The following is a 25,746-nucleotide window of genomic DNA, read 5'->3' as shown; positions in this document are numbered from 1 at the left end:
GAGAAAATGACGTCATTTTCTCAAATTTTCAACCAAGACTTGGAACAAGGAAAATTAATGGGGGCCGTAAATTCTCGGAAATTAAGGTCCAAAAACCACGAGTTTTAATGTTCGTAAAAAATTGAAATTAGGCAAGATATCTAGGAAAGACCTAATGTGTACGAAAATGTAAAGAAATGGATATCGAGAATTTCATCATAGTGGCACTTAAAATCTGAGCTTGGTAAAAGTCAAAGTCAAAGGTTTGGATTGTTCAGAATAATGTTTAAACTACCAAAACTTAACAAAGGAACTCACAGCTAAACTCGACGGAATCTTTACAGCTAAACTGAAACTGCATACGTCATGTTTTTTACCCACGGAAGTGCGTATATAGAGATTTTTATCATGATGGCTCAATAGGAATTAAGGAGGGTCAGCACGTGTTTTATGTTATAATGGAACTGAAGAAATAGAATCGTGTATCCATACATACATACATACATACATACACACACACACACACACACACACACACACACACACATATACACACATACATACATACATACATACATACATACATACATACATACATACATACATACATTTTATTTGTTCTCAAATTAAAATTACAATTGTAACATGCCCGCGGATAGCTGAGCTAATCTAGGCGGGTCATGTTTGGATGAGTTATTAATATACAACTAGGTACAACTAAATACAACTGAAGGTAACAAGAGAACTAAAGAGACTAGAATTGACAACGATGACTAAAGACAACTAATAAACTAACGATATTACAAATAATAATTAACAACAGTTACGACGAGAGACTACAGATACACTAAAGCGAAATTATTGAGTATTAATGAATACATACTAGGAGGAAAATAAATTCAGCTTTACTTTTTGAACGATTTCTGTAAGATCAATACAACTGTCTTCTGAAGCTAGAATTTCAAAAAGTATTTGTTTTATTTTCCTCTTAAAGACATTTTTTGGAAGCTTTCTTAAATATATAGGCATTTCATTCCAAATTTTTGTTCCGATTCTAGAAAATGAATTCACTTGAACTGAGAGTCTAGAACTTTGTGTGTAAAAATTATTTGAGACAGAGGATCGAGTATTGTAAGAATGAATATCAGAAATGTCTTGAAAGAGATCTTGAAGGTTTGCAGGAGCATTTCTGTGTCTTATTTCAAACATAAGGTTAGCTAAAAGCTCATAATACAAAAATTTTAACGGTAAAACACTGGCATCAATAAATAAAGGAATCGTATGTTGATTTCGCTCAGAAAAATAAATAAAGCGAAGAGCTCGTTTTTGGAGCTTGAGAAGCTTTTCAAGGTGTGATTTATATGCTTGGCCCCAGGCCACCAAACCACCAAACATTTCACTGAAAAGGACTGCACATTAACATCCCCGAATAAAAAGACCGAAAATAAAAACACATGCCTTGATAAAACAAGACACTTGTGACAGCTAACCAAAAAAGAAAGCCAAAAAGAGTCCAAAAAAGGCCAATAGTCCAATGGTCCAAGAGTCCAATCCATAGTAGCGCTCTACACTGAGTCGACCATCGATATTCACTGAATCGATCTCAAAGCATCGTGATAAATAATTCCTTATTTTGTAGCCTTCAACAATTCCTTATGGTCTTGAATACGCGATTAATTACAAAACAGGAACACGAATACAAGAGTAGCTATTAGCTGATTGGCGCCCTCATCGAAACAAATGGACTGACGACTGGCATTTGATGTGATCGCCTGGTCGATATCATATGACAACTTTGTTAATCTATGCAATTGCCACTGCATACTAATCATCCACGTAAGCTCGCCTCTCTAACATATTTTTTGTTGTCCGCTAGAACTATTAGTTGCTGTCACGCACAAAACGCGAAGCAAGAAAGAAAAATGTCGGACGAAAAGACAACGCAACGGGGGCCGAAAGGGCACGATTCAAGTTGGAATCCCCTTAAGTTCAAGAAGAACCAGATAGAAACTGGTGACTACGAGTTACAGGCCTTACGGGTAGAATTCGAGCCCGACACAAAACGTCCTCCAACTTTTGTCTATTCTCAGGAAACGAGCGAAGTCACAACCCCCGTTTCGGCTCATACTCTGAAGGTATTGGAAGCAATCCGTGAAGACAAGTTGGAGTTCGTCGAAGAAGAACTCAGCAACATGAACAAACAAGATATCGATAAGACAGAAAGACATGGCTTTGCGCTTATTCATGTCGCAGCTCGATACAACTTACACAGAATCGTGAACTCTCTGTTGGAACATGGAGCGGATGTTAACATTGGCACAAGTGAATACCGGTGGACACCCCTTTATTTAGCTGCCAGGTGTGTTAGAATTTTTCTCAGAGAATAATATAAAACTTTTTTTTTTTTTGGAACAAAGAGGTTAAAGTCAAACCCCATTAAATTCAGTTTCCTTTTGGTTTTGGTCACGATGTACCCATTTCAAGAAAAAGGGTAAGGCTTATAGTCGATGGCTTAAAAGCTATTAACTATAGCCCCTTGTGTCTCTATTGTGATTTTTGGTGGTCTCTACCGTTTTGGGGATTCGTTTGCCATTACCGTTTTTTCCCTCCCACTGAATAAAAACAATAAACGTGTTGGGAAACATGAGCAGTAAGTAAATGCAAAATTTTTATAAATATAATATCCACCTAGCGGTAGTTTGACAAATGCAAATTTTGTACTTAATGAACTCTATAGAGAGAACATATTTTTTGAAATTATGTGACTCGATAAATTACATATATAACCAGTTTAATAACTGCGAAATATTTCCTCTGTATAATAGAAAAGACCATAGATTTCGCACTTTAATGACTGCGAAATACTCTCTCTGTATAAAAGAAAGGACCATAGATTTCGCACTTTGATAACTGCAAAATATTCTCTCTGTATAATAGAAAGGACCATAAACTTCGCCGTTTAATAACTGCGAAATATTTCCTCTGTATACTAGAAAGGACCAAAAACTCCGCCGTTTTACAAGTGCGAAATGTTTCCTCTGTATAATAGAAGGGACCAATAACTTCGCCGTTTAATAACTTTGAAATATCTCCACTGTATAATAGAAGGAATCAAAACTTCGCCGTTTAATAACTGCGAAATATGACCAATGTATAATTGAAGGGACCAAAAACTTCGCCGTGTAATAGTTGCGAAATAATTTGTCTGTATATTTGATGGGACCAAAATCTTCGCCGTTTAACATGTTTAATAAATGGGAATATTTTCTATGCATAATCTTTATTCGGACAGGGTTACGAACACTATTATTACATGGCAAAAAAATAAAGTATATTTACAAGAAAACTACAAATGCAACGTCAACAAAAATGTCGCTAAAAAAAGGTTTTTAGTGAGCAATACAATGGCTATGTACGTGCGCGCTCGCATTGGTACATATGCAGTCCTCTGCAAAACAACAAGTTGAAATGTCCGCATTGTCTGGAGAACGTGAACCTCGGAGGCCTAATTTTTTCTTTCTTTTCTTTTTGGAAGTTAACGCTGTGTTCCATATTTTACAGATGGATACTACCTACTCATAACAGTGTATGCTAATATAACGCTCTGAAACATAGTCATTCAACAAGTTATGCTGATCATCTTCTTGAAACGCAATTTTTTTAACATTGAATAATGACAAGGTTTTTGATAAAACTTTCTGTAGCGTTTAAAGATATAAATATCGGAGGGCAACAACAACAACTACATCAAGGTTCTACGGGTTTGTGACAGAGGGAATGTTTGAAATTTAACACTAGTTAATAGAAGATGGTATTATCGATCCATCAAAAGTTATGAGCCTTAAGCTGCTACCAGCTGCCTTCAATGGTCATTAACTAACTACATATCTGCTCGCAGATTATTATCTAAAACATTCATAATGATCTGTCCCAGACAGGTACAGTAAGCAGCCTTAAGATTACCGTACACCTTTAACGTGCACTAAACGCAATTAGTCACAAGTATCCGTGAGTTGACTTGCGAGGAAACTTGCGTGTCAGTTTGGCCACTCAACGGAAGTCTCTCTGCCTGAATTTCTGGCCACTTTGAAACGAAGGGTGGATTTTTGTTACGTTTTCAAATACCTCTGAAATAGCGGTTGCAGAATCCGTCAAGAAAACGGAGCTTTTCGAAAACGCTCTTCAAACCGAAGAAGTTTGAAAACGCCAACTTTTCGTTATGAAAACATTTCGAAAATGGAGCTCTTCGAATAAAAAATCATGTGATTTCCCTAACCTAGTTTTCTTAAAACAAATCCAAAATTACTGGTTATTCTTCCAGCGTAGTGTGGACCGGAAACATTTTATGTGTTTTCAGAGTGAAACTCCTTCGGCGCAGGGGGTCTTACATAGAAATATCTCGCAGTTATAAAACGGCGAGGTTTTTGGCCCCTTACACTATACATAAAGAATATTGCGCAGACATTTAACTGCGAAGATTTTGGTCCCTTTCAATAAACAGAGATAATATTTTGCAGTTATGAAATTGCGAATTTTTTGGACCTTTCTTTATACAGAGATAACATTTCGCAGTCAGTTAAACGGCGAAGTTTTTGGTCCATTTTATTATACCGAGGAGATAATTTCGAAGTTATGAAACGACGAAGTTATTGGTCTTTTCTATTATTCAGAGGGAATATTTCACAGTTATTAAACGGCGATGTTTTTGGTCCCTTCTATTATACAGAGGAAATATTTCGAAGTTATTAAACGGCGAAGTTTTTGGTCCCTTCTATTATAGAGAGGAAATATTTTGCAATTATTTAACGGCGAAGGTTTTAGTCCTTCCTATTATACAGAGGCAATATATTTCGAAGTTATTAAACGGCGAAGTTTTTGACCCCTTACGTTATGCAGAGAGAATATTTCGAAGATATTAAACTGCGAAGATTTTGATCCCTTTCAATAAACAGAGATAATATTTCGCAGTAATTAAATTGCAAAGTTTTCGGACCTTTCTTTTATACAGAGATAATACTTCGCAGTTATTAAACGGCGAAGTTTTTGGTCCCTTCTATTATACAGAGGATATATTTCGCAGTTATTAAACGGCGAAGGTTATGGCCCCTTACGTTATGCAGAGAGAATATTTCGAAGATATTAAACTGCGAAGATTTTGATCCCTTTCAATGAACAGAGATAATATTTCGCAGTTATTAAATTGCAAAGATTTCGGACCTTTCTTCTATACAGAGATAATATTTCGCAGTTATTAAACAGCGAAGTTTTTGGTCCTTTCTATTACACAGAGGATCTATTTCGCAGTTATTAAACGGCGAAGGTTATGGTCCCTTCTATTATACAAAGGAGATATTTCGCAGCTATTAAACGGCGAAGTTATTGGTTCCTTCTATTGTACAGAGGAAAGATGTCGCAGTTATTAACCGGCGAAGTTTATGGTCCTCTCTATTATACAGAGAAAGTATTTCGCAGTTTAAATTGCTTTATTTATGGTCCTTTATACGGAGATAATATTTCGCAGTTAGCTAATGGCGAAGTTTATGTTCCTCTCTATTATACAGAAGAAATGTTTCGCAAATATTAATCGGCGAAGTTTTCGGCCGATTATATTATATACAGAGAGAATATTTCGCAGATATTAAGCTGCGAAGATTTTTGTCCATTTCAGTTCTAAATAAACAGAGATAATATTTCGAGGTTATTAAATTGTGAAGTTTCGGGACCTTTCCTTTCTACAGAGGAAATATTTTGCAATTATTAAACGGCGAAGTTTTCGGTCCTTCCTATCATGGAGAGAAAATATTTCGCAGTTAATTAACGGCGGAGTTTTTGATCGGTAATAAAAGAAATAAATAAAAAACATTTTTATCATTACAAAGAGAATTAATTGCGAAATTAAAAATTGATTCTGTAGATATAATTAAATGCTAGAATTTATTAATGTAATATCCCCTTTCGGAGATCAGCAAGTCGGCCAGAAAACCAGGTAAGCAGCGGATAAATAACATGTGGGCTGAAACGAAACGAGTAAGGAATATTCAACAATAAAGCTAAAGTTCGCGAAAGATGACCGCGGAAAAGCGACTGCGTGACACTCGATAATGTTAGCGGACATTTCACCAAATCGGGGAGGAGCATTTGGTCGGGACTCGACTGAGCGGCGGAAATCGAGCCGACCGCAAAGAGTAAAAAAACCTCAAAAGAAAACCGTGCCATTTAATAACAAATATTACCCATGACCCTCGACCCTCGACAGATCTAGAAAGATAGACAACTACTGATAACGTAATGTGAATAGCTCTAACAAAACACTGAATGTGTTATGTACACAGCACTTTATAGATGAATAACGATAATCAACTTAAATTCTATCAAATGAGGCAAAATACACATTTTATTTTTCGTCTCCTCGCCTTTAGAATTACCTTAGCGAGTCGAATGCTATTCTGAAGGTCGTTGATCAACCAGCGATTCCTGACTATCTGTGACTTCTTCGTAGATAATTCATTAGTCGCAAGTTGGTGAGTTGTAAGATTTCAGATGCGGTAATGCAAAGGTCGCGGTTTCAGATCCTTGGGAGGGAACTTTTTTTTTTTCTCCCGAGCTTGCATATATGTACAGTAGGCCTTCGAAAATGGTGCAGCCATAAAAGTAATGTTATTATATAAGAATTAAAATGAGACAGTATGGACATTTCAAATAACACACGGAAGAAAAACACTTTTTTACAATAACTGCAGAAACTCTCGCTCCCTTAATAGCTAAATTTCATTGTCAGTAAGCGGACAGACAGATGAATTTACAATTTAGGCGATACGTCAACGAACGAGGGCGGACAATTTGACATCTGACGTCAGTTTTTCATGCGTCTTCCCTGTTATTGAGAATGAATCCCGTTATAACATTGTCAAAGTAGTGCGGTCCACAGCTACTTTGACGTCAATTTGTTAATTCTAGTGTGAGACCCTCGCACATGATTTTTGGGAACGTGAAAAGGCTATCGAATTATACACCCACCTTTGTTTTACACCAGATAGTCTTTAAACTGGTAGCACTTGTACGACTCCAAGGACTCGAAAGATCGACCAGTTCTTCGCTTAAGCAGCCATTTTGTTCACAATGTTCGAGCAAGTGACGCCCCTCTCAAGGAATACACTGGTCAGCAGAATTACCCCTAAAAGTTGATGGATGATCAACGACCGACCGAGCGCTCATTTGAATCTGATCACTGCTATAACTCCCTCTAGTTACGCTATCACTTGGAATTGTTAAAAAGCATTGACCACGATTTGTTGTTGAGGCGGTGCGAGTGTTGACAGATTAACTTGGGTTATTTTAACCAGTACAAATTTCATTGACATTACAGTCTGAAATGTATGCATTTCGGTTCCCGCCTTCAACAATTATGTGCGCCTCGTTTTGGCCATTTTGACTGTTGTAGTTTTTGAGACATGCTACACAATAGTAACGAAGAAGTCATATTGAACTGAAAGAATGTTTTACGTTGTGTCAGAATCGTGATAAATCCTCAGGCAAGGATTTAGCCAGAGTACGGAGTCCTCAGTTGGACTTGGAATCCGAGAACTTACCAGAACGCTGGAAGCGTTTCCGACAACACGTGGAACTCATGTTCAGTGTTCCGCTCGCGTCAAAGAATGAAGAAGAAAAGTGCAATTATTTGCTGATATGGTGTGGAGAAAAAGGCCGAGATATCGCCAACACGTGGAGCGATGTTACTGATGAAGATAAAAAGAAGCTTAAGACATATTTTGAAAGATTTGCGAATCATGTGAAGCCAAAATGCAAGCCAGTATTTTCCCGCTACAAGTTTAACAAGAGAGTACAAGTACAGTTGGGAAGAATAGTCTAGAACAGTTTGTGACGGACCATAGCTTCCGGTGAGAGAATTTTCCTTTAAGGATTTCGATGAAATGATTCGTGGCAGAATTGTCTTTGGAACAATCTCTCGCAAAATTCGAGAAAAGTTACTCAACGAAGGCAAAGATCTGACCCTGGGCAAGGCCATAGACATCGCCCGAACATATGGAATGTCGCAATCACAAGTTAAGTCAATGGAGGCAACCGATGAAGTCGTACACAGTGTCAAAGGAGATCAACGATCCAGAAAGGAGCCCCCAAAGGTACAACAGCGAGGTACATGTGGTAGATACGGAAGGACTCCCGCACAAGATTCATTCCCAGCCATGGGAAAAACTTGCCTAAAGGGCAAGAAAGCAAAACACTTCGACAATATGAACAAGAGACCAGCAATTGACAACCCCTACCAAGTAAGTGACAGTTTTTTTGTTGAATCTACCTCGGAAGATGTTAACGAGATCAATCAAGTGTTTGTGAACATTGAGATCGGAAGTAAGGAGACGCTGATAAGTTTCAAACTTGACACTGGAGCCCAAGTGGATGTCATTCTTTTACATGCATGTGTTTCAACAACTTGAGTGTAATGATCTGGAGAGCACGCGGCAAAGGCTGTTTGGCTATGGTGGCAAACCTCTCAAGGTAGAGGGGAAACGCACTTTAGCTTGCTCATACAAGGGAACACAGGGGCACCATCAATTATAGTGTCCACACAAGTATCCCCAATACTGGGATTATCCTCATGTGTATCACTAAATCTTATCCAGCTAATACCCTCTATTGAGGAAAGGGAAAACATTTACACTGTCTCCAAAAATCTAGGAGACAAATTTAAAACTGAGTACAGAGATGTATTCGAAGGGCTAGGATCGTTTCCGGGAAAGTGCCCAATCCAAGTCAAACCTGACGTCGAACCTGTGATTCCCCCTCCTCGCAAAATCCCAATAGCTCTCAGAGACAAGCTGAAAAAGAATTAAACAGAATGGAAGCCCTGCAAGTCATAGCAAAGGTCACGGAGCCCATTGACTGGGTCAACTCAATTGCAACACCGGAAACGCAACGCACAGGTGCCTTGCGAGTGTGTTTAGATCTAAGAGATTTTAACTGTGCTGTTAAGCGCGAACATTATCCTCTACGGACATTGGAGGAACTGACCCTAATGTTGTCAGGTGCAAGGTATTTTAGTGTCCTAGACGCCACGTCCGGTTGGTGGCAGATAAAACTTGATGAAGAAAGTTCTTTCCTAACCACGTTCAACACGCCATTTGGGCGTTATCGCTTCACCAGAATACCATTCCGCATACACTTTGCACATTAGGTGTTCTAGAAGGCCATGGACATGGCATTTGAAGGCATTGAAGGCTTCAAATCCATCATTGATGGCATGCTCACTTGGGGATCATCTAAGGAAGAGCACGACAAGAACCTAAGGAAAGTCCTAGAGCGTACAAGAGAGGTCGGGATCAAGTGGCCACACTGATAAATGTGTTTTGAGAGCAAGCCAAGTGAGTTACTTAATAATAATAATAATAATAATAATAATAATAATAAAAGTAATGATAATGTAATGTAATAATAACAATGTGCTATCCAACGAAGGAGTACAGCCAGATCCCAGGAAAGTTGCAGCCATGCAAGAGATGAAGCCACCAAGAAACAGACAAGAACTCGAGATCGTACTCGGGACGGTCAGCTATCTGGCTAAATTCACACCAAACCTGACAGATACCACTGCACCCATAAGAAGCCTGCTAAAGAAAGACTGTGTTTTTATGGGATTGTGCACAAGACACTGCCTTCAATTACATGAAGTTGATGATATCTGCTGGAACTCTGGCATACTACTATGTAGACAAGGAGGTCACACTATAAGTGGACGCATCCAAACACGGTCTTGGTGCTGTGCTCTTGCAGGAAGAAAAACCTGTTGTTGACTCGTCAAATTCCTTAAGTCCCACAGAACAGGAAGTATGTACAAACAGGAAAGGAGATGTATGCAATAGTATTCGGCACTGAGCGCTTCCATCAATACAGTTATGGCAGACGTGTTGAGGTAACCACAGATCACAAGCCCCTAGAGGCAATTCTGAGAAACCCTTTGTCTGCAGCCCCAGCCCGACTGCAAAGAGTGATACCACTCCTTCAGAAATATGCTCGCCACAAGCCGGGGAAAGAAATTCCGGTAGCTGACACGTTCTCACGGCTGCACCTTAGAGAAACCGATTACAGATATGGAGCTTTCGATGCTCAAGTACATCTGGTTCTGGCGAGCCTACCTGTCTCCGATCAAAAGATGTCAGACCCACAAGCTATTACGACATGTGACCCTGACATGCAACGGTTAATTGCAGTCATCAGAGAGGGATGGCCAAACGACAGAAGCACTTGCCCATCGTCAGTAAAGCCCCTCTGGAACTACAGGGAAAAGCTTTCGGTGGTGGAAGGCTTAGTGTTCAAAGGAGGAACAATAGTCATTCCCTCGGCGCTCAGAAAAGAGTCCACACAGGACCGACACATGGGCATGGTAAAGTCACAAAATCGAGCTAAGGAAGTCGTGTTTTGGCCCCGCACGAGCAGTCGTTGTCTCAAATTGTTCAGCCTGCACTGAACATCATACGTCCAACTCCAAGGAACCAATGATCGTTCATGGCAAAACGTCGCAACTAATTTGTGCGAACTTGGCAATGAACATTATCTGATTGTAGTCCACCACTACAGTAGAATTGGAAAGAACGGATGCCCAGCACGACTAGCTCGGCAGATGAAAGCCACCTTTGAAAGACACGGCATCCCTGAAAAAGTAGTGTCGGACAACGGCCCCCAATTTTCCGTACAGGGATTTGCTCGGTTCACCAGTGATTGGAATTTCAGCCACGTCACAAGTAGTCCCACATCCGTTCACACTGCAAAACCGCTCCTGAAGAAGGCCAGGTTGGAGAAAAGAGATCCATACCTGAGTTTATTAAAATGCAGCACCACGAGCAACCAACTCAGACTAAATGTTGTACATCCTGAACTTGCTGGAGACAGAATGGAGCAAAAACAGGCCACTCAAAGGCGTTTACTATAATCACGGAGTTAGAGAGCTGAAACCCATTGCAAGTGATGAAGAAGTTCTTATCCAAACCAAGTCAGGATATTGGAAGCTGGGCCACATAGCACCCCGAGGTCTTATATCGTGAGTGAGTATCGCAGGTACAGACGTCACTTATTGACAACAAGATCCCTATGCGCAAAAGAAAATCCAAGGGGACAAGGTGACAAACCAGAAACTTCCACATCCTCTTCGGAAGGTCACGAAAAGTGTTGAGGAGACAGAATCAGAACCGATGCTTAACCAGAAGCCCACAGCCTATCCACAGACCCCGGATGCTTGTAATGAACTATACGTACCCGATCTGGTCGAGTTGTGAAGTCACCTGTGAGACCTGACTTATGGACCAATTGCGAAAAACACTCTTGAGTGCAATTGATTGTTTTAACTGTTTATTCCGTTCATTTTGTGAGAAGAGAGATGCAATGTATCCGTTTCGGTTCCCGCCTTTAACAATTATGTGCTCGTTTTGGGGTGCGTTTACGGGATCGCCATTTTGAATGTTATAGTTTTTGAGAGATGCATGCTACAGAATAGTAAAGAAGAAGTCTTATTAAACTGAAAGAATACTTTACATAGTTCACGTATCCCGCGGTGACCCCCGTGGTGGACAGGTGTACAGCAAAACCTCTCGTATGCCGAGCGTAGTCATCGATCGCCATGCAATGGTTGTCATGCAATGGTTGAGACCAGCATATGATGTTTCGATAAAATTGTTATGCTCTTTATTATTCTGTTTTTGTTTTTGTTTGTTTGTTTGTTGTTGTTGTTGTGTTTTTTTTTTTTTTTCAAGGGGAAGGGGAAGACAACGCATCTTTTATCACCCCCAGCTTTTTTTTTTATATTCCGTAAGTAAAATGATTCCAGATGATTTTCAGAAAGACTGCTGGCAATTGGTCCTTCTGTTACGGTCCGACGAGTGCTTGGCGAATGCAAAAGGTCGGAAAGGATTAGACAGAGTTAGGGCTGTGCCCATGTCTCGTCACATCACAATCTCACTTTTAGATTAATTCTTCACGACTCATAATCCCGAAAGAAAAAGAGACTGCGAACCGTCTAATTTTAAGAATTTTTTAACTTTCTGGCAAGGTTATTCCAAACGATGTCTCAACGCCATTTTGACAATGTTTCTAGTTGTTTTTACGACATGTAAACCCTTTCTTTGTATATATGTTGTAGGTTCAATGGTCTCTCCACCGTTGACGCTCTTTTACAAGGGGGTGCCGACCCTTCAATCAAAGGCAAAAAGGGAAGCACTCCATTGCACTTTGCAGCGCGCAGAGGAAACGACCAGATCGTTAAAGTTCTGTTAGAGCACCCGAAAGTCAAAGTTGATGTCAGGGATAGTTCTGGAAAAACAGCGTTGCACATGGCTTGCAGTGAAGGACAAAGCAGAGTTTGCCAGCTTCTACTGGACAAAGGATCAGACATCAAGGCAGTTATGGCAGCCAACACGACTCCTCTACACAACGCTATTCTTAATGGTCATTCACAGGTGGCAACAATGATACTAAACCGAGGTTAGAAAATAGATATGACTGCACGGAGGTGGTTGTATTAGCCACGTGATCAGTGATCGAATTAGGCCATCAGTCGTACCCTATCCCATGTCAAATGCCGTTTTTTTGTTTTCGTAATTTCCCACAGTTAACCGTGAAAGAATATAATTTAATAAAGAATATTGAGTTTGAGCCAATTGACCTCAAGCTGAAAAACGCGGAGCGAAAAAAGCATAGGAGAGGTATGGCTCAGGGAGTGAAAGAACGTGTTCTTTTGCTTTTCCATGCCGTACAACTTCCTTTTTTTTTCTAGCTCTCGCAGTTTTTTTGCGCTGCTCTCTAGTGATGTTCCTGTTGCTTAAAGCTACAGAAAATACAGCGTAGAAACCGGATGATGCATGCAATGGTTTCCCGAAGTATAAGGTATTAAGTAATTTGCTATATTAGTTACCGTTGTTTAGTTCATGGTTTAAAAACTGGCCCATTCTGAGATGCCTTAATTATCTTGATAATGTTTTAGTTTTTTTGTTCTAGTTCTTTGTCGTTCTTTATTGTCGCCGATCGGTCCATTCAGCGCTCTACAAGCAGAATACTCAACCTCTGCTCATTCGATTCACGGACAACCCCATCCCCAACAGTTAAGCTCGAGAATACTTCGAAACAACCCGACAAAAGGACGAGAAAAGAAAAGCTTAAAATTTCGTGTTTGAACTCTCAATCAAAAGAAAAAGTGATCAAAAGAAACAAAGGAATACATAAAAAATAATTATTATTATTATTGGCGGGAAAAGACACGACACTTTGATTATCTTGACAATACCTTCAATTGAGTCTTTGGCGATTCGATTATCGTCGACAAACATTGTAAATTTCCGGACATTTGTGGAAAATCTTGGGAAATCCTGGCAAGTCTGCGGGGTCTTCTAATGATCTTGGGAAGTCTTTTGTAGGGTGCTAATTATAATTGGGCATCATCATTGAAGTGATCTTCCGCAATCGATCTTTATGAAACACCTGGGATAATCGTTTTATAGTCTTCAAATTTCTTCGTGCAAACGTCGATGCAATTTCCCTTAAAAAGACGACTTTGCACTCTAGTAACCTTTTTTATTGCTTCCGTATTACCAGAAAGCTGCACCCATGTCTCAGCCTATCAGAACCCAATATTTTGTGAAGTATGTGACTGTACTTAATCTTGCATATAACAACTACTGATTCTCGTTGGATCAGTGCACAGCATCATTGTACACATTGCCACCTTAAAACTAAACGTTGTTAATTCAGCCGTTTTGTATCTAGTTATGAGTGACACACGCATATTTGCCGTCATTGAGGTACGTCTTGTACTATATTTCCTCTCTTTGACAGCCGCAGACAGAGATGTCGACAAGACTGAATTAAAGCAGCTGCTAGATAACAAGGACTTGCAGGATAACACAGTTTTGCACATGGCTGCATTGAATAACGATGTCAAGACTGCTGAACTGTGCCTTGACCATGGCGCAGACGTCAACACTAGGAAATCTAAAGAAACCACTCCACTTCACATGGCGGCCACTAAAGGGAATCTTGAGATGGTGGAGTTGCTGATATCACGAGGAGCCGATGTGAACATGAAAGACGGGGATTCCAAAGCACCGCTTCACTGGTACGAGTTGTTAAAAGGAACAAAGATATATTCCAGATTGTAGGTAGTTTATAGTACTGCATGTACTCTAGTTTTTTAAAGCTTTTCTTCGATTGGGTTTGTTTTGTAATTCGGTGATTCGTGAAGTTTGATAATTAGTTCATGACAAGAACGCAAATAAGCTACACTCTTAGCAAACCCTTTTCTGGCCCTATAATCCCAAAGGAGTAAAGGAATTAAGTAAGTCAATTAAGTCCTAACAGAAAATCTCTGATTGCACCGCACTCCAAAAAGCCTTTCGTGCTCTTTCTTTGCCCTCAGGAACGAGTCTTCACCAAAGCTTAACCTGCAGGGAAATATTTCCAGGAGGTACTCTGCGATAGACAAATCACTTTCAGAGGCAAAACTGAGCCATACCCCTAGTTGTTTCAATCATCCATGTTATTCTAACATTTTTGTTTCTTTGTACATTGGTTTCTAGGGCTGCTCGGTTTAACCACACCAAACTTATTTCACTTCTTGTTAAAAATGGAGCCAAAGTGAACACACATGATGGCGAGGGACGGTCGCCATTCCTGAACGCCGTTGCGGCAGGGCATGTTGGCTCGGCCAGGGTTCTCCTCAAACTTGGTGCTGACGTAAATGCAACCGATTTGCTCATGAAAACCTGTGTTCATGTCGCGGTGGAAAATGAGCAGTTAAAGATGCTTGCGATGCTTTTAGAGAATCGCCCTGGGACAACAAATTTATACAAAGTGGATTTGTGGGATAGGGTTCCTTTGCACTACGCTGCCAAGTCAAAAGATATAAAAGTAAAACGTTGATGTAAAGTTGTAAGATATGTGTCAACACTAGCGGCAATTTTTCTCGAAAAGATTAAAAGAAGATTACTAAAAGAACTTCGGATTCTCACGTTCCTTCAGTTTCATTGCACGTCTACCAGTTTCACTTATTATTTCATTTCATTTGACAGAAAAGAGAGAGGAAGTTAAATCAACGTAAATAGCTTTTGGCACGAAAAATACTGAGATGAGTTACCTTTGTGTGATTGATTTTTTCCGTTTGCTAGATCTTAGAGCTGGTCTTATCCAGACAGAAGCATCTGTCATATCGAGATGAGAATCAAAAAACACCTCTTCATCTAGCTTCAGAATCTTCCTCATCTAAACACGTTGAGGTATTGGCAAGGCAGATGCCGGGCGTTAACGAACGAGACGAACGTGGACGAACACCTTTGCACAGTGCTGCCAGGAAAGGTCAACGGTAAAACCCATTTGATTCCATCATTTGTGAATCAATCAAGCGCTATTGTAATGATTTAGACATCAAATTAATTTTTTCTTCCTTTAAGATAGGTAACCTTTTTGGTGTGAAAGACCCTATCCCCGGCGGGCTTCGTTCACGTGTGGTTTATAAGTTTACATGTGCGGGCTGTAATGCCTGTTATGTCGGCGAAACCTCCCGACATTTTTCCACACGCGTACGTGAGCACTTAGCCGTTGATAGGGCCTCTCACATCTTCAAACATCTTCAGAATTCTGAACGTTGTCGCTCATTGTGTTCAATAGACTGCTTCATATTTTAGATCACGCCACTACCAGCTTTCAACTCAAGATAAAGGAGGCTATCCATATTCAAAAAGAACTACCTTGCCTCAATCAGCAATTACACCATGTAAATCTAAAATTATCCTTTTAATTTACACCGTTTCACGTTCTGTTGTTACTATTTGTCTTCATTAGCATTTTTGCCTACTTATTATTCAACTTGCTTTGTAGTCATTCATTCAACTGAAGATGACAGAAGTTCTGTCGAAACATGTCTTTTAAACTTAAAAAATTGGTCGTTTTCCTTAAAATCTTTGAATCAATTATAAGCGCGCTGATGAATTTTTGTAATTTTCGCGGTCAGATCAGAAAACGCCGCGATATTTTTAGAGTTGATATTTCCCTTTATATTGAAGTGTCAAAAAGCCTGATGAGAAAGGAAAAGTAAAAAGGACGAGCAGAATTTGGCAGAATCAAGTTCAGGTCATCATCCTTCGCAAGCAAAATGTCAGTTAGTGCAAACCAGTTACATTAAACGAATTAAATGTTTCTTGTTTGCCACATAATAAACATCTTATTAACCGAGTTAAGTCGTCTGCATGGAAGACTCTTGACCTCGGTCGTGCATATGTACAGACCTTACTGCGTTCGGTCTGTACTCACGACCTCGGTTAATATTCTCCCATACAGACCCCCTGTTCGGTTAATTAGAGCTAATTAGTATTCCTTTTCTAAGTATGTTTCTGCTCCCATCATAGCGATGCTGCCATGCATAACCCAAGAACTTCTTTGTTCATAAACTAATTGGTACGGTAAAGATGGTATGGGGTAGGTTAGGACCTCTTCTTGGGTATTCTTTGCGATAATATATCTCAAGATATTAAGATATTATCATTTGACGTCATAACATGTGCCAACTTGAATTTCTAAGAAAGTCCGAGAATGAATAACGTTTGGATTGATGAAAACGTTTAGTGACAGTGATAACGAAATGTGACAGAGGTGCTAATTTTGCAGTGCAGCTCAAAAAAGTGGACAAGACGAAGATCCAGATTAAATTTCTGTCCCTCGCCCACCCCTCGCTTGTGCGCCCGAGGTTTAATTTGAGGCCCCTTTGAGAAAGTAAGAAAAAAAATGTGTTGTTAGATTTCAAAATTATACACAGTTTAAAAGTCAGTCATGCGAGCCAAACATTCTTTATTTGAAACCTCAAAAATCAACGAAAATGCACGGGTAATTAAATTTTCCTTAAAAAAGGCGCTCTTAAATTAAAAAATGTAACTAACGCGCAAAGACGAGGGTCTTTAAATTTTGAATGGTTCAATATTAATCAGCAAAAGGCATTTTGTTTTTTTCACAGAAAAGCTTGTGAGACACTTCTTAACTTGGGTGCAGAAGTAGACAGTAAAGATAACAACTCCCGAACAGCTTTGATGTGGTCTGTTCAGAAAAACAATCTACAATGCGCTAAGATTCTGCTTGATTTCAAAGCTTCTGTCGACCTCCAAGATACAGATGGTGACAGTGCATTACACGTGGCTTGTGGACAGGGCCATGCAGCTATAGTTCGTCTACTTTTGGACTGCGGAGCAAGTTTGATGCTTTGCAACAAAGAAGGAAACGGTTGTTTAGAAATAGCAGCGAAGGCAGGATCTTCTGATGTTGCCATGACAATTGTGAAACACAAAAGGTTAGTTGTTGCTGTGAGTATTATGAAGAAATAACATTAGAAGATCTTCCTGTGCAAAAAAAAAAAAAAAGACCAAGGGAATAATAATCAGATAGCAGAGAAAGCCCAAAACAGTAGTGACCACCAAAAACTACCAGGGACACATGTACACAAGGGGAGAGTTTCATTAATCTTACTTGTAAAATGTTCATATTTCGGAATGTCTAGTGTTCTGAATCGACGATGTTTTATTCCCCATACAACTTGTTATAACGCGCTCAAATTCTCAACGGTTCTACGTGTAACGTAATACCGCGTCAGTTCAGACTCACACAACGCCTGATGCTTTCATGAATGGATACGTGCATGCGTACCCGAGGAATTGATTTTTCGCTTTCCTCGAAACGTGTGGTGGAGACGCTTGTAGTTTCATATTTATGCATCAAAATTCTTTACAATTAGCTCAAGGAGGGTTTTTTTTTTTTTACATCGGCATGTACAAGTCCACAAATACGATTTTCCTAAAATTGCTATATAGTTGAAATGAGTTAGACTGACATCTCCTCCTTGTTAAAGCCTACCTTGATATAGCCGCCAATCTATAGACATTTTATCATATTTGCACATTTTAGCCTTTTAAGTGTTTTTAAAGTTTTTATTATTTCTACTCTAATTTTAAATTTCTAAATTGTACTTAAATAATTTTTTAGATCTTATACATTGTACATATCTTCATTCCCCAAGGCCCCTATGGATACCAGCCTCGTTGCTGAAAGGGTAACCCTGGTTAAATAAGTTACTTACTTACTTACCTCCTCGCTTACTAACAACACAATATGCAAGTCGTTAACCAATGCAAAAATGTTTTCTTCATCATGATCCTTAGGAACTGACCAAGTTCGTTCAAACGTTCATAGAAAAAGTAGATCTTTAGTTTCAGCGTTATAGGTCAAACCCATTTCCTTCTTTTGTTTTAAGGTGGATGGAAATGAAAAACTACAAGACTGAAACTGGGCAGACTTCAATCTCACTCCTGGTTGAAAATTTCCCCGAAGTGGCCGAAGTCGCCCTGACTCAATGTGTACAATATTCTCCACACCTCAATACTACCGACCCAGAATACACAATCACGTACGACTTTAAGTATTTGGATCCTGGTCCAGAGGTAAAGGACTGCAGTAAAAGGTTCTCTACGGTTAAAACGATGATCAAGCATCAACGCGAACGGCTCCTTCTTCATCCTCTCACACTGAAATTCAACGAAAGGAAATGGAGCACGTTGGGAAAGTTCGGATTTTTCGGCGATTTTGTCACATATTTCATCTTGCTGCTTTTCCTGAGCATATCTGTTGTCCAACTAAGGGAAGTCCACGTTGTGCCTGAATTTTCTAGACTACAAAATGGCACTGATGAGCTACCAGAGATGAAGGAGCAGGATTCTGCCTTTGCGAAATCAGTGCCAATCATTTTGTCGGTTTTCTTCATATTGCACGTATGCAAAGAATTTTTTCATATATACATACAGCGTTGGAGGTATTTCAAGGACACTTCCAATTACCTTCGCTGGATCGTTTACCTCAGTATCGCGATCTGGCCAGTTGCTGACGTCGTCTCACTCAATGGTAAGATTCTCTTGGCTGTGGCGATTTTTGTGTGCTATACGAACATGATGCTGTTCCTTAGAAGATATCGACTGTTTGGCACTTATATCTCAATGTATACTGAAGTGATCAAGACTGTTGTCCAAGTGATGGTGGTATTCGTTTTCCTCGTCCTGGGATTTGCACTGGTCTTTTACATTCTATTTAAGGAGCAGGTAAAGGTTATAAAAGAGATAAGATATGATGAACAGCGGTTACCGATTGGCCTTATTGGGAAATAGTCAGATTGTTAATACGTTTGATTCGAATCGAGTAGTCTTGGATCTAGTGCTGGTTGGGGTCATCCTGTTGTTGCCCTTGGCGGCTAAGCATCACCCAACAGCATCAATCCGCACTGACAACTCGACTAAAAAACAATCGGCAATATTCATTCTTAATATGCGATGGACTAGCATCCCATCCAGGTAACTTAGCAAAAACTCTTACTATCTCTTCCTAAGGCAAAACTGAAAGCTCCAGCGCCTCTGGAAGGCGTTCTTAACTGTCACGTTTTGAGCGCTAGTTCATTGAATTCTAGGCGTATTTTGTTAGTTTGAAGTTTTGGTTCGTCGTCTCTCTCCTCCAATCTGTTCTGACCAATACGAATAAGCGGGTGTTTTAGGCAATCAGCTCAGATGCACAAAATAAAATCAATGTCAATTTTGGCCCACTAGCTTTAATAACTGATTTTGCTTTCCGCAGTTCATTTTCAGAAGGAAAGATGAAAATATGCAATGCCCCTTCTTCTAAAGTGCCATCTATAACCAACTATGAAATATTGAAAAAGCCGTGTTTAACCATCTCAAGGAAACTGAAAAATCCCACGATGAGCAGTATTAATTCCTTTAATAATTACACCTGAATAGTAGCATGTGTATACATCTAAGAAGATGGAGTTTGACTGAGTTACTTCCGATGAGATGCTTGCCTGTAGCAAGTCGCACCACCTCCTGCCACTCATACATTTATTTCTTTGACCATTTACCAGTATACCTACTGAATTACTTTGGTAGGGTCTCATAGACAAGATGAGAGTAGCTAGAAAGACAACAGAAACAGTCCATGGAAGACACGAAAGACAACATGGAGACAGAGTCCATAACATGCACTAGCCATTACGCGACCCGGCCATTAACGGCACTTACTTTTTTTTTTTTTTTGATAAATAGCCGAGTGAGAGGAACATGAGGACAATCTAAGGTTATGAATGACTTTTCGAACTTAGCAACAATTGTGACTCCTTCCTCCCATATTGGTAACTATCACATGGCCATGCTAGAACTAAAATCAAAGAGAAAAGACTAAACGTTCGTCCCACCCACGTTCCAGGGAAACTACTATACGATTATTAGTTAATTACTAGAGAAGCCACGATAAATATTAATTCTTGGCCTCATTCTTGTTTCAATATATTTTTATTGCAGGATTCATTCCGCACCGTGCCTCTTTCCACTCTTCGTGTGTTGGTTATGACGGTTGGAGAGCTCGGCTTCACAGACTTCGTTGAGCTGTATAAAAACCAAGATCCGTATAATCCATTTCCATCAGTGGCATACACATTTCTCTTTTTGTGCGTGTTTTTGTTGAGCGTCGGACTGATGAATCTCTTGGTAAGAGAACATCCTTTTCATGTTATGATCAATAAGCGTATCAAGCAAAATGTACCATCGTTCACGGGAGGCTCAAACGACTCATAAAGATGCACTTTACCAAAAGCCTTGTGTTTCTGTTATGCGTTTTGGATTCGATGAATTAGTTATTTTTGTTGCACTCTCTCTGCCAATTAGAATTTGGGTAGATTTCAAAGGCATGATTACTATGACCAGTGTGTGTTCTTTCAAGGGATTGGTGAGCCGTGCCATACTTTCTTTAATTTTCTTAAGGGGAAATTCCTCCTTCTACCGCTAAAGGGATCTGTGTTCGCAGGTTCTCGAATTCAACTCCTCCATGTCTAACTTTTAAGTAGTTAACTCATCAGCCTCCAAGCAGCAAGAATTCTTGAAAAGTTTTTAGTTTTATTTACAAGTTTGTTTCTCGATTTAAGGGCCCATTAACCGATTCATGCGCGCGCTCGCGTACGTTGTTAAGGAAGTAAAATTTAACTTCCAGTTGCTTGCGTAAGCCTGGACGCGGAAAAATTTAAACAATTCAACAACTTGCACATTCGGTTAAATTTTAGCTGTCTTTTATTTGAGTTGCACAAAGTGCAAGGTAAAACAATACAAGCAAAAACAAACTAGGAGAAAAAACAGAAAAACAAGCGCAAAAGAAAAAACAAAACCATGTCTGTGTGGGTTTCGTGCGTTTCGTTTGATCTTATCGAACCACTGGTAGTGTGAACTGAGCATACGCTGATAGGATAACTACAGATAGGTATCGTGGGCACTTCCGGTTTGTTTAAATGCTAAAGAAAATGCGGTTTTTCATTAAATCTAGCTTTTTTCGACGAGTTACGATTTAAGCCAATGTTGGAAACAAAGCTATGCATTTCTTTTGTAAAATCACGCTTTTTTCAGAAAATTACGAATTTTGAAACTCTCTCAAAATTTATGCATAGCATAATAAAGAAGTTAAATTATTAAATCAAGGAAAAAATTCCGCTAAGGTAACATTCTTGGGAGCCTTTGCATTTTTCAGATGTAGTCACATGACCATGGGCGTGGCCTTTTCCTTATCAACGGTTCAAAAAGGTCGGCAGTTAACGGGCCCTTAAATTGTCACCAATTAGCACAGCAGTGTTAAATACCTTGACACTTAAACAATGTTTTTTACAGGTTGGTCTAGCCGTTGGAGATACCGAGAAAATAAAAAAGTTAGCCACAATCAAGAGACTTGCTCTGCAGATTCAGTATCATGTTGAAATAGAAGACTCCTACCCAGGTTTCATCACCCGACCTTTTTACGAAGAGGTTTATGATTTCAAGCCTAATAAGCAACCCGTACATCACAGGTACGTGTTCACTTTGCATTCTGGAATGTGCGAAGGCTTTGAATCTGAATAATTTGAAGCTTTCGTATCTTTAAACAGACTGAGATTGCACAGGATTCGATCCTCAATTCATTATATATATCTTAAACAGTCCAAAGGTGCTAATAAAGAAAACATTCGGAATTGTAAAGTACTTCATCGGAACCCTTTCAAAATAGATTTGTCCAAGGAGCATGACTTTGATACCATAATAGAAGTACCTCTTCTTCTTGTATTTTCCTCTTTGCTTAAGCTTGCTTTTTCTTTCTTCCACTGTTTTCGTTTTTTTGGTTGGGTGTCTTTGTATTTGTTTGCTTTTATAAAGCAGACGTCGCCATTTTTCAACGGCTATGACGTTCAGTTCTGCCGAAACTGCCGAAAAGGATCCATAGCTTGAATGGTCATTTTTAAAACTTAATTCTACCCTTAAAGACCGTCAATTGCCTTGTTTTGGCTTATGATCAATGAAGTATAAATTTTCAGAAGACCGCGAGAGGAAGAGAACAAAAATAAATCTTGACTAATTATACTGTAGTTGTAGTCAGGCATAGTAATAAAATCTTAAAAGTTGTTGTCACTGACTTAAAAATCTTAAAATAGACGTTTCGGCTAAAATACTATAACCTTCTTCAGTGATGAAATGAATGTTAATGGCGTCTAAATGCAAATGAGATGTTTATAAGAATGTGAGGAACTCGCTAGGGATTAATTTAGCATTTTGTAAATGTCTGGAATATGCGCGTGGTCATTAATCGAGTTCGGTTCGCGAATGGAATGCCACGCTTCCAAGAACAATCTACGCGACCACAAGGGACAGCGGTCTATGACCTTGACATTATTAAAATCAGATTCGTGGTTGTTTTTCATACAGTGTTGCGCCAAAAGAGAGTTCTTGTCACATGTGAGGACGGCTCTTTTATGTTCTTTTGTTCTGGATCTCAGTGCTCTGGATGTTTGACCGATGTAAAGTTTTTCACAGTTTTTACAATTGATTTTATAGTATTTTAGCCGAAACGTCTATTTTAAGATTTTTAAGTCAGTGACAACAACTTTTAAGATTTTCTTGACTAATTACTTTGCACGAGGTTAAACAATTAGTTTAGCTTTGCTTGCCCTGCTGGCTTTTCCTCCTTCTGTGATTTCTTTTTTTTTTTTTTTTTTTTTTTTTTTTTTTACCCAAACCTAAGGAGGTGCCAGGGCCCCCCGAGCCCCGCTCCTAAATCTGGCAAATGCTGGCCCGTATATTTATTCTTGTTCCACTTAATTTGCAGAGTAATGGAGTGGTTACAAGCACGATATGCTGAAGCCGCTCCAGAGCCATTGGCTGAGGACAACAAACCAACTGAACTCACTGAGCTACGAGAGGGGATGATAAAGAACAAGAAGAGGATCAAGTCAGTTGTGAATATGCTGGAGGCGCAGAACAAGTTGCTCAGAAGCCTGGCACTATCTATTAACCCTAATTTTCAGCTGCCAGAAGATATCGAGAGAGCTAGCTGGACTGCAGATAGTACAGATGATACAGATGGAAGGCATCAATCGTCCTTTGAAACAGTAGAGGAACTGAGCGAAGAGCCAACAGATGGCACGAACGTGGCTTTGGCAACATAAGACAATGCTTACTGAGGTCGCTTGTAAGCTTCACCCGTTACGTAGCAACAGTCATAAGGGAGACGAAGTGTATCGTCGCAGTTAGGTTTACTGGTTTCTCATGCATTTGTTCACCAAAAAGGTAGCACTCACAGTAATCCGTGATATGGTTTCTTATATAACAATGCCATAGCTATTTTCGTTGTTGTTGTTCTAGCACTACAGTCGAACTTCTCGTCAGCTGAAACCCTTGGGGTAGTCATTATCATCTCTCCTTTATATGCTTAGTGGCGCAGAGGGTATCGACAATTAAGATTCCTCTATCTCTCGTCTCCCTTGCTCCTGGTTAATTAAGGTTTTGGGCCTGACGTTCTGCCTCCCCCAGCCCGATTTGGAACGGCCTCTCTTCCTTTTATCTCCTGCTGTCCATCTGAGAGCACCTTTAGATAGTTTGATTTCTCTAACGAGCACGTGACCGATCCAAACCACCCTCGCTTTACAAGGGAAATCTCTATTTCCTCCTGCTCTGTCGGTTTCAAGAGCAAAAGTAAACTAGTGTTAATACATAACTTAAGGATATGTGTAGAGAAAAAAAGTGACACTGACATCAACATTTGTATGAGGTATGAATGAAAAGCTACTTAAAGTTTAAGCTTCACGGATTCAATTTCTTTTTCAAACTTAAGTAAAACCTCAAGTGTGGAGTTGACATGCATCTCCGTCATATATACGCACGAAAGGTAAATATGCAAGCGAAAAAAGGGAAGTAAATGTAGGAGCAAATAGGTTCTTCACGATAGGTTCTTTGGTTTATAGTGCTTACAGTGCCACAAAAAGTACTGGTAAACTGAAAACAGTCAATGGTCTTTGTTGGTTCTACAAAAATGTACACGTTCTACAAAAAGATATACGTTGCATAAGCAAAAATTAGTCGCATTCCTTGCATTGTAGGAACTGAGAGATTCACTTTTTTAGAGGGGAAATGAGCGATTTACTTGTTACAATAGAGGACATCGAAAAGTATACTATCCATGAAAAGCGTATATACTGATCCGACTTCGAATGCTTCCTTTCCCATTAATTTCCTGAGATAACGTCTCAATGAATGACGACCACAGAATTCAAACAGTTAACCACTGATTTACATTAAAGCTGTGTTAATTAGAATTAAATAAGGAATTTTAAGCTAAGTGAAGTTAGCAATAAAATAACAATATAATCCACAGTCAGCTAATTCTTATAATATCATTTATTATATGGCTGTCTCTCACAAGGACTGGGAACTACCGAATTCACGAATTTAATTGGCTGAAATCGATATTGACCGCGGTCTAGATTTTCCCATCTAGAGTGGCATCTAGACCGGTTTCATTTTGCATTGACAAAGTAGCAAACTAAAATACAAAAATGTTCACCATTTTCTTTTATTTTCTTCTCAATCATTCATGGAAGTGCCAAAAAGCCTGATGACAAAAAAAAAGTAAAGAGGACGGACAAATTTCAGCAGGTTTAAGTTAAGCTCATCGCCGTTCGCAAGCAAAATGTCAGTAAACCAGTTACATTAAAAGAATTTTAAAAGTTTCCTTCTTTGCCATATAATAAACATCTTATTAACCGAGCTAAGTCGGTCTGTATGGGAGAATCTTGACCTCGGTCGTGTGTACAGACCTCGGTCAAGATTCTCCCATACAGACCTCCAGCTCGGTTAATAAGAGCTAAATACATAGTAAAATCGACAATTTACTCCCGTATTACTCTAGCCGTTAGTGAATCCATGCGCAGAAAACGATTTCAGTTCTGCTCTGAACAAAACAAACTTTGTAATGTAAAGAAATTCAGATTAAGGAAATAAATACACTGGGTGATTAAAACTGATGATGGTTCTACCTTGATGGGCAGCGGTTAGGGTTTATCCTCTTCTAATGTACATTTCTTTACCGAGGCACGATCGGCAAGCCGACGTACCAGTAACGTATCGGTAAGCTATCGCATTAAGCATCGGAAAAATGTCAGTAAGGTATTGGTAAGCACCGAAAAATTTCCGCTCATAAGCTTCCTCCCTGAAGGTTAGTTCTCCCTCTCGCCCAGAATATTAGAACCCAAAATCTCTTCCAACATTCAACCCCCTTAAAAATACACTCGACCCTCCGGTTGCGACCACCTCTCTCCGCAGCGTCCAATTTTCCAGAATACCAAAAGTTTTCAAGTCAAGTTACTATATTTGGAACCTTTTGTAAGCGACCACGTCTGGTTAGTGA

General features: G+C 39.5%; 1 protein-coding gene across 1 annotated transcript; it reads left to right on the top strand.

Moving 5' to 3' along the window:
• Positions 1 to 1,901: 1,901 nt before the first annotated feature.
• LOC145481197 (uncharacterized) lies at positions 1,902 to 24,074 on the top strand. Its single transcript, XM_081459624.1, has 10 exons — positions 1,902 to 2,338; positions 12,128 to 12,468; positions 13,816 to 14,095; positions 14,556 to 14,886; positions 15,144 to 15,337; positions 16,982 to 17,311; positions 18,269 to 19,106; positions 20,355 to 20,540; positions 21,705 to 21,880; positions 23,170 to 24,074. The coding sequence occupies exons 1-10, from the start codon at positions 1,902 to 1,904 to the stop codon at positions 23,507 to 23,509; spliced, it is 3,453 nt and encodes a 1,150-aa protein (XP_081315750.1). The 3' UTR covers positions 23,510 to 24,074.
• The last annotated feature ends 1,672 nt before the right edge of the window (positions 24,075 to 25,746 follow it).

Source organism: Orbicella franksi, chromosome 3, assembly GCF_964199315.1.
Source record: "Orbicella franksi chromosome 3, jaOrbFran1.1, whole genome shotgun sequence".
Taxonomy (NCBI): Eukaryota; Metazoa; Cnidaria; class Anthozoa; order Scleractinia; family Merulinidae; genus Orbicella; species Orbicella franksi.
The sequence above is the reverse complement of the archived record's forward strand: the minus strand, read 5'-3'. Positions and strand labels throughout refer to the sequence as shown.

Excerpts from the sequence above, each read along its gene's own strand:
- LOC145481197 (XM_081459624.1), top strand. The coding sequence starts at position 1,902 with ATGTCGGACGAAAAGACAACGCAACGGGGGCCGAAAGGGCACGATTCA. Across the intron at positions 17,312-18,268 it reads ACAATTGTGAAACACAAAAG|GTGGATGGAAATGAAAAACT; the intron begins GTTAGTTGTTGC and ends TTTTGTTTTAAG. Across the intron at positions 21,881-23,169 it reads AAGCAACCCGTACATCACAG|AGTAATGGAGTGGTTACAAG; the intron begins GTACGTGTTCAC and ends CTTAATTTGCAG.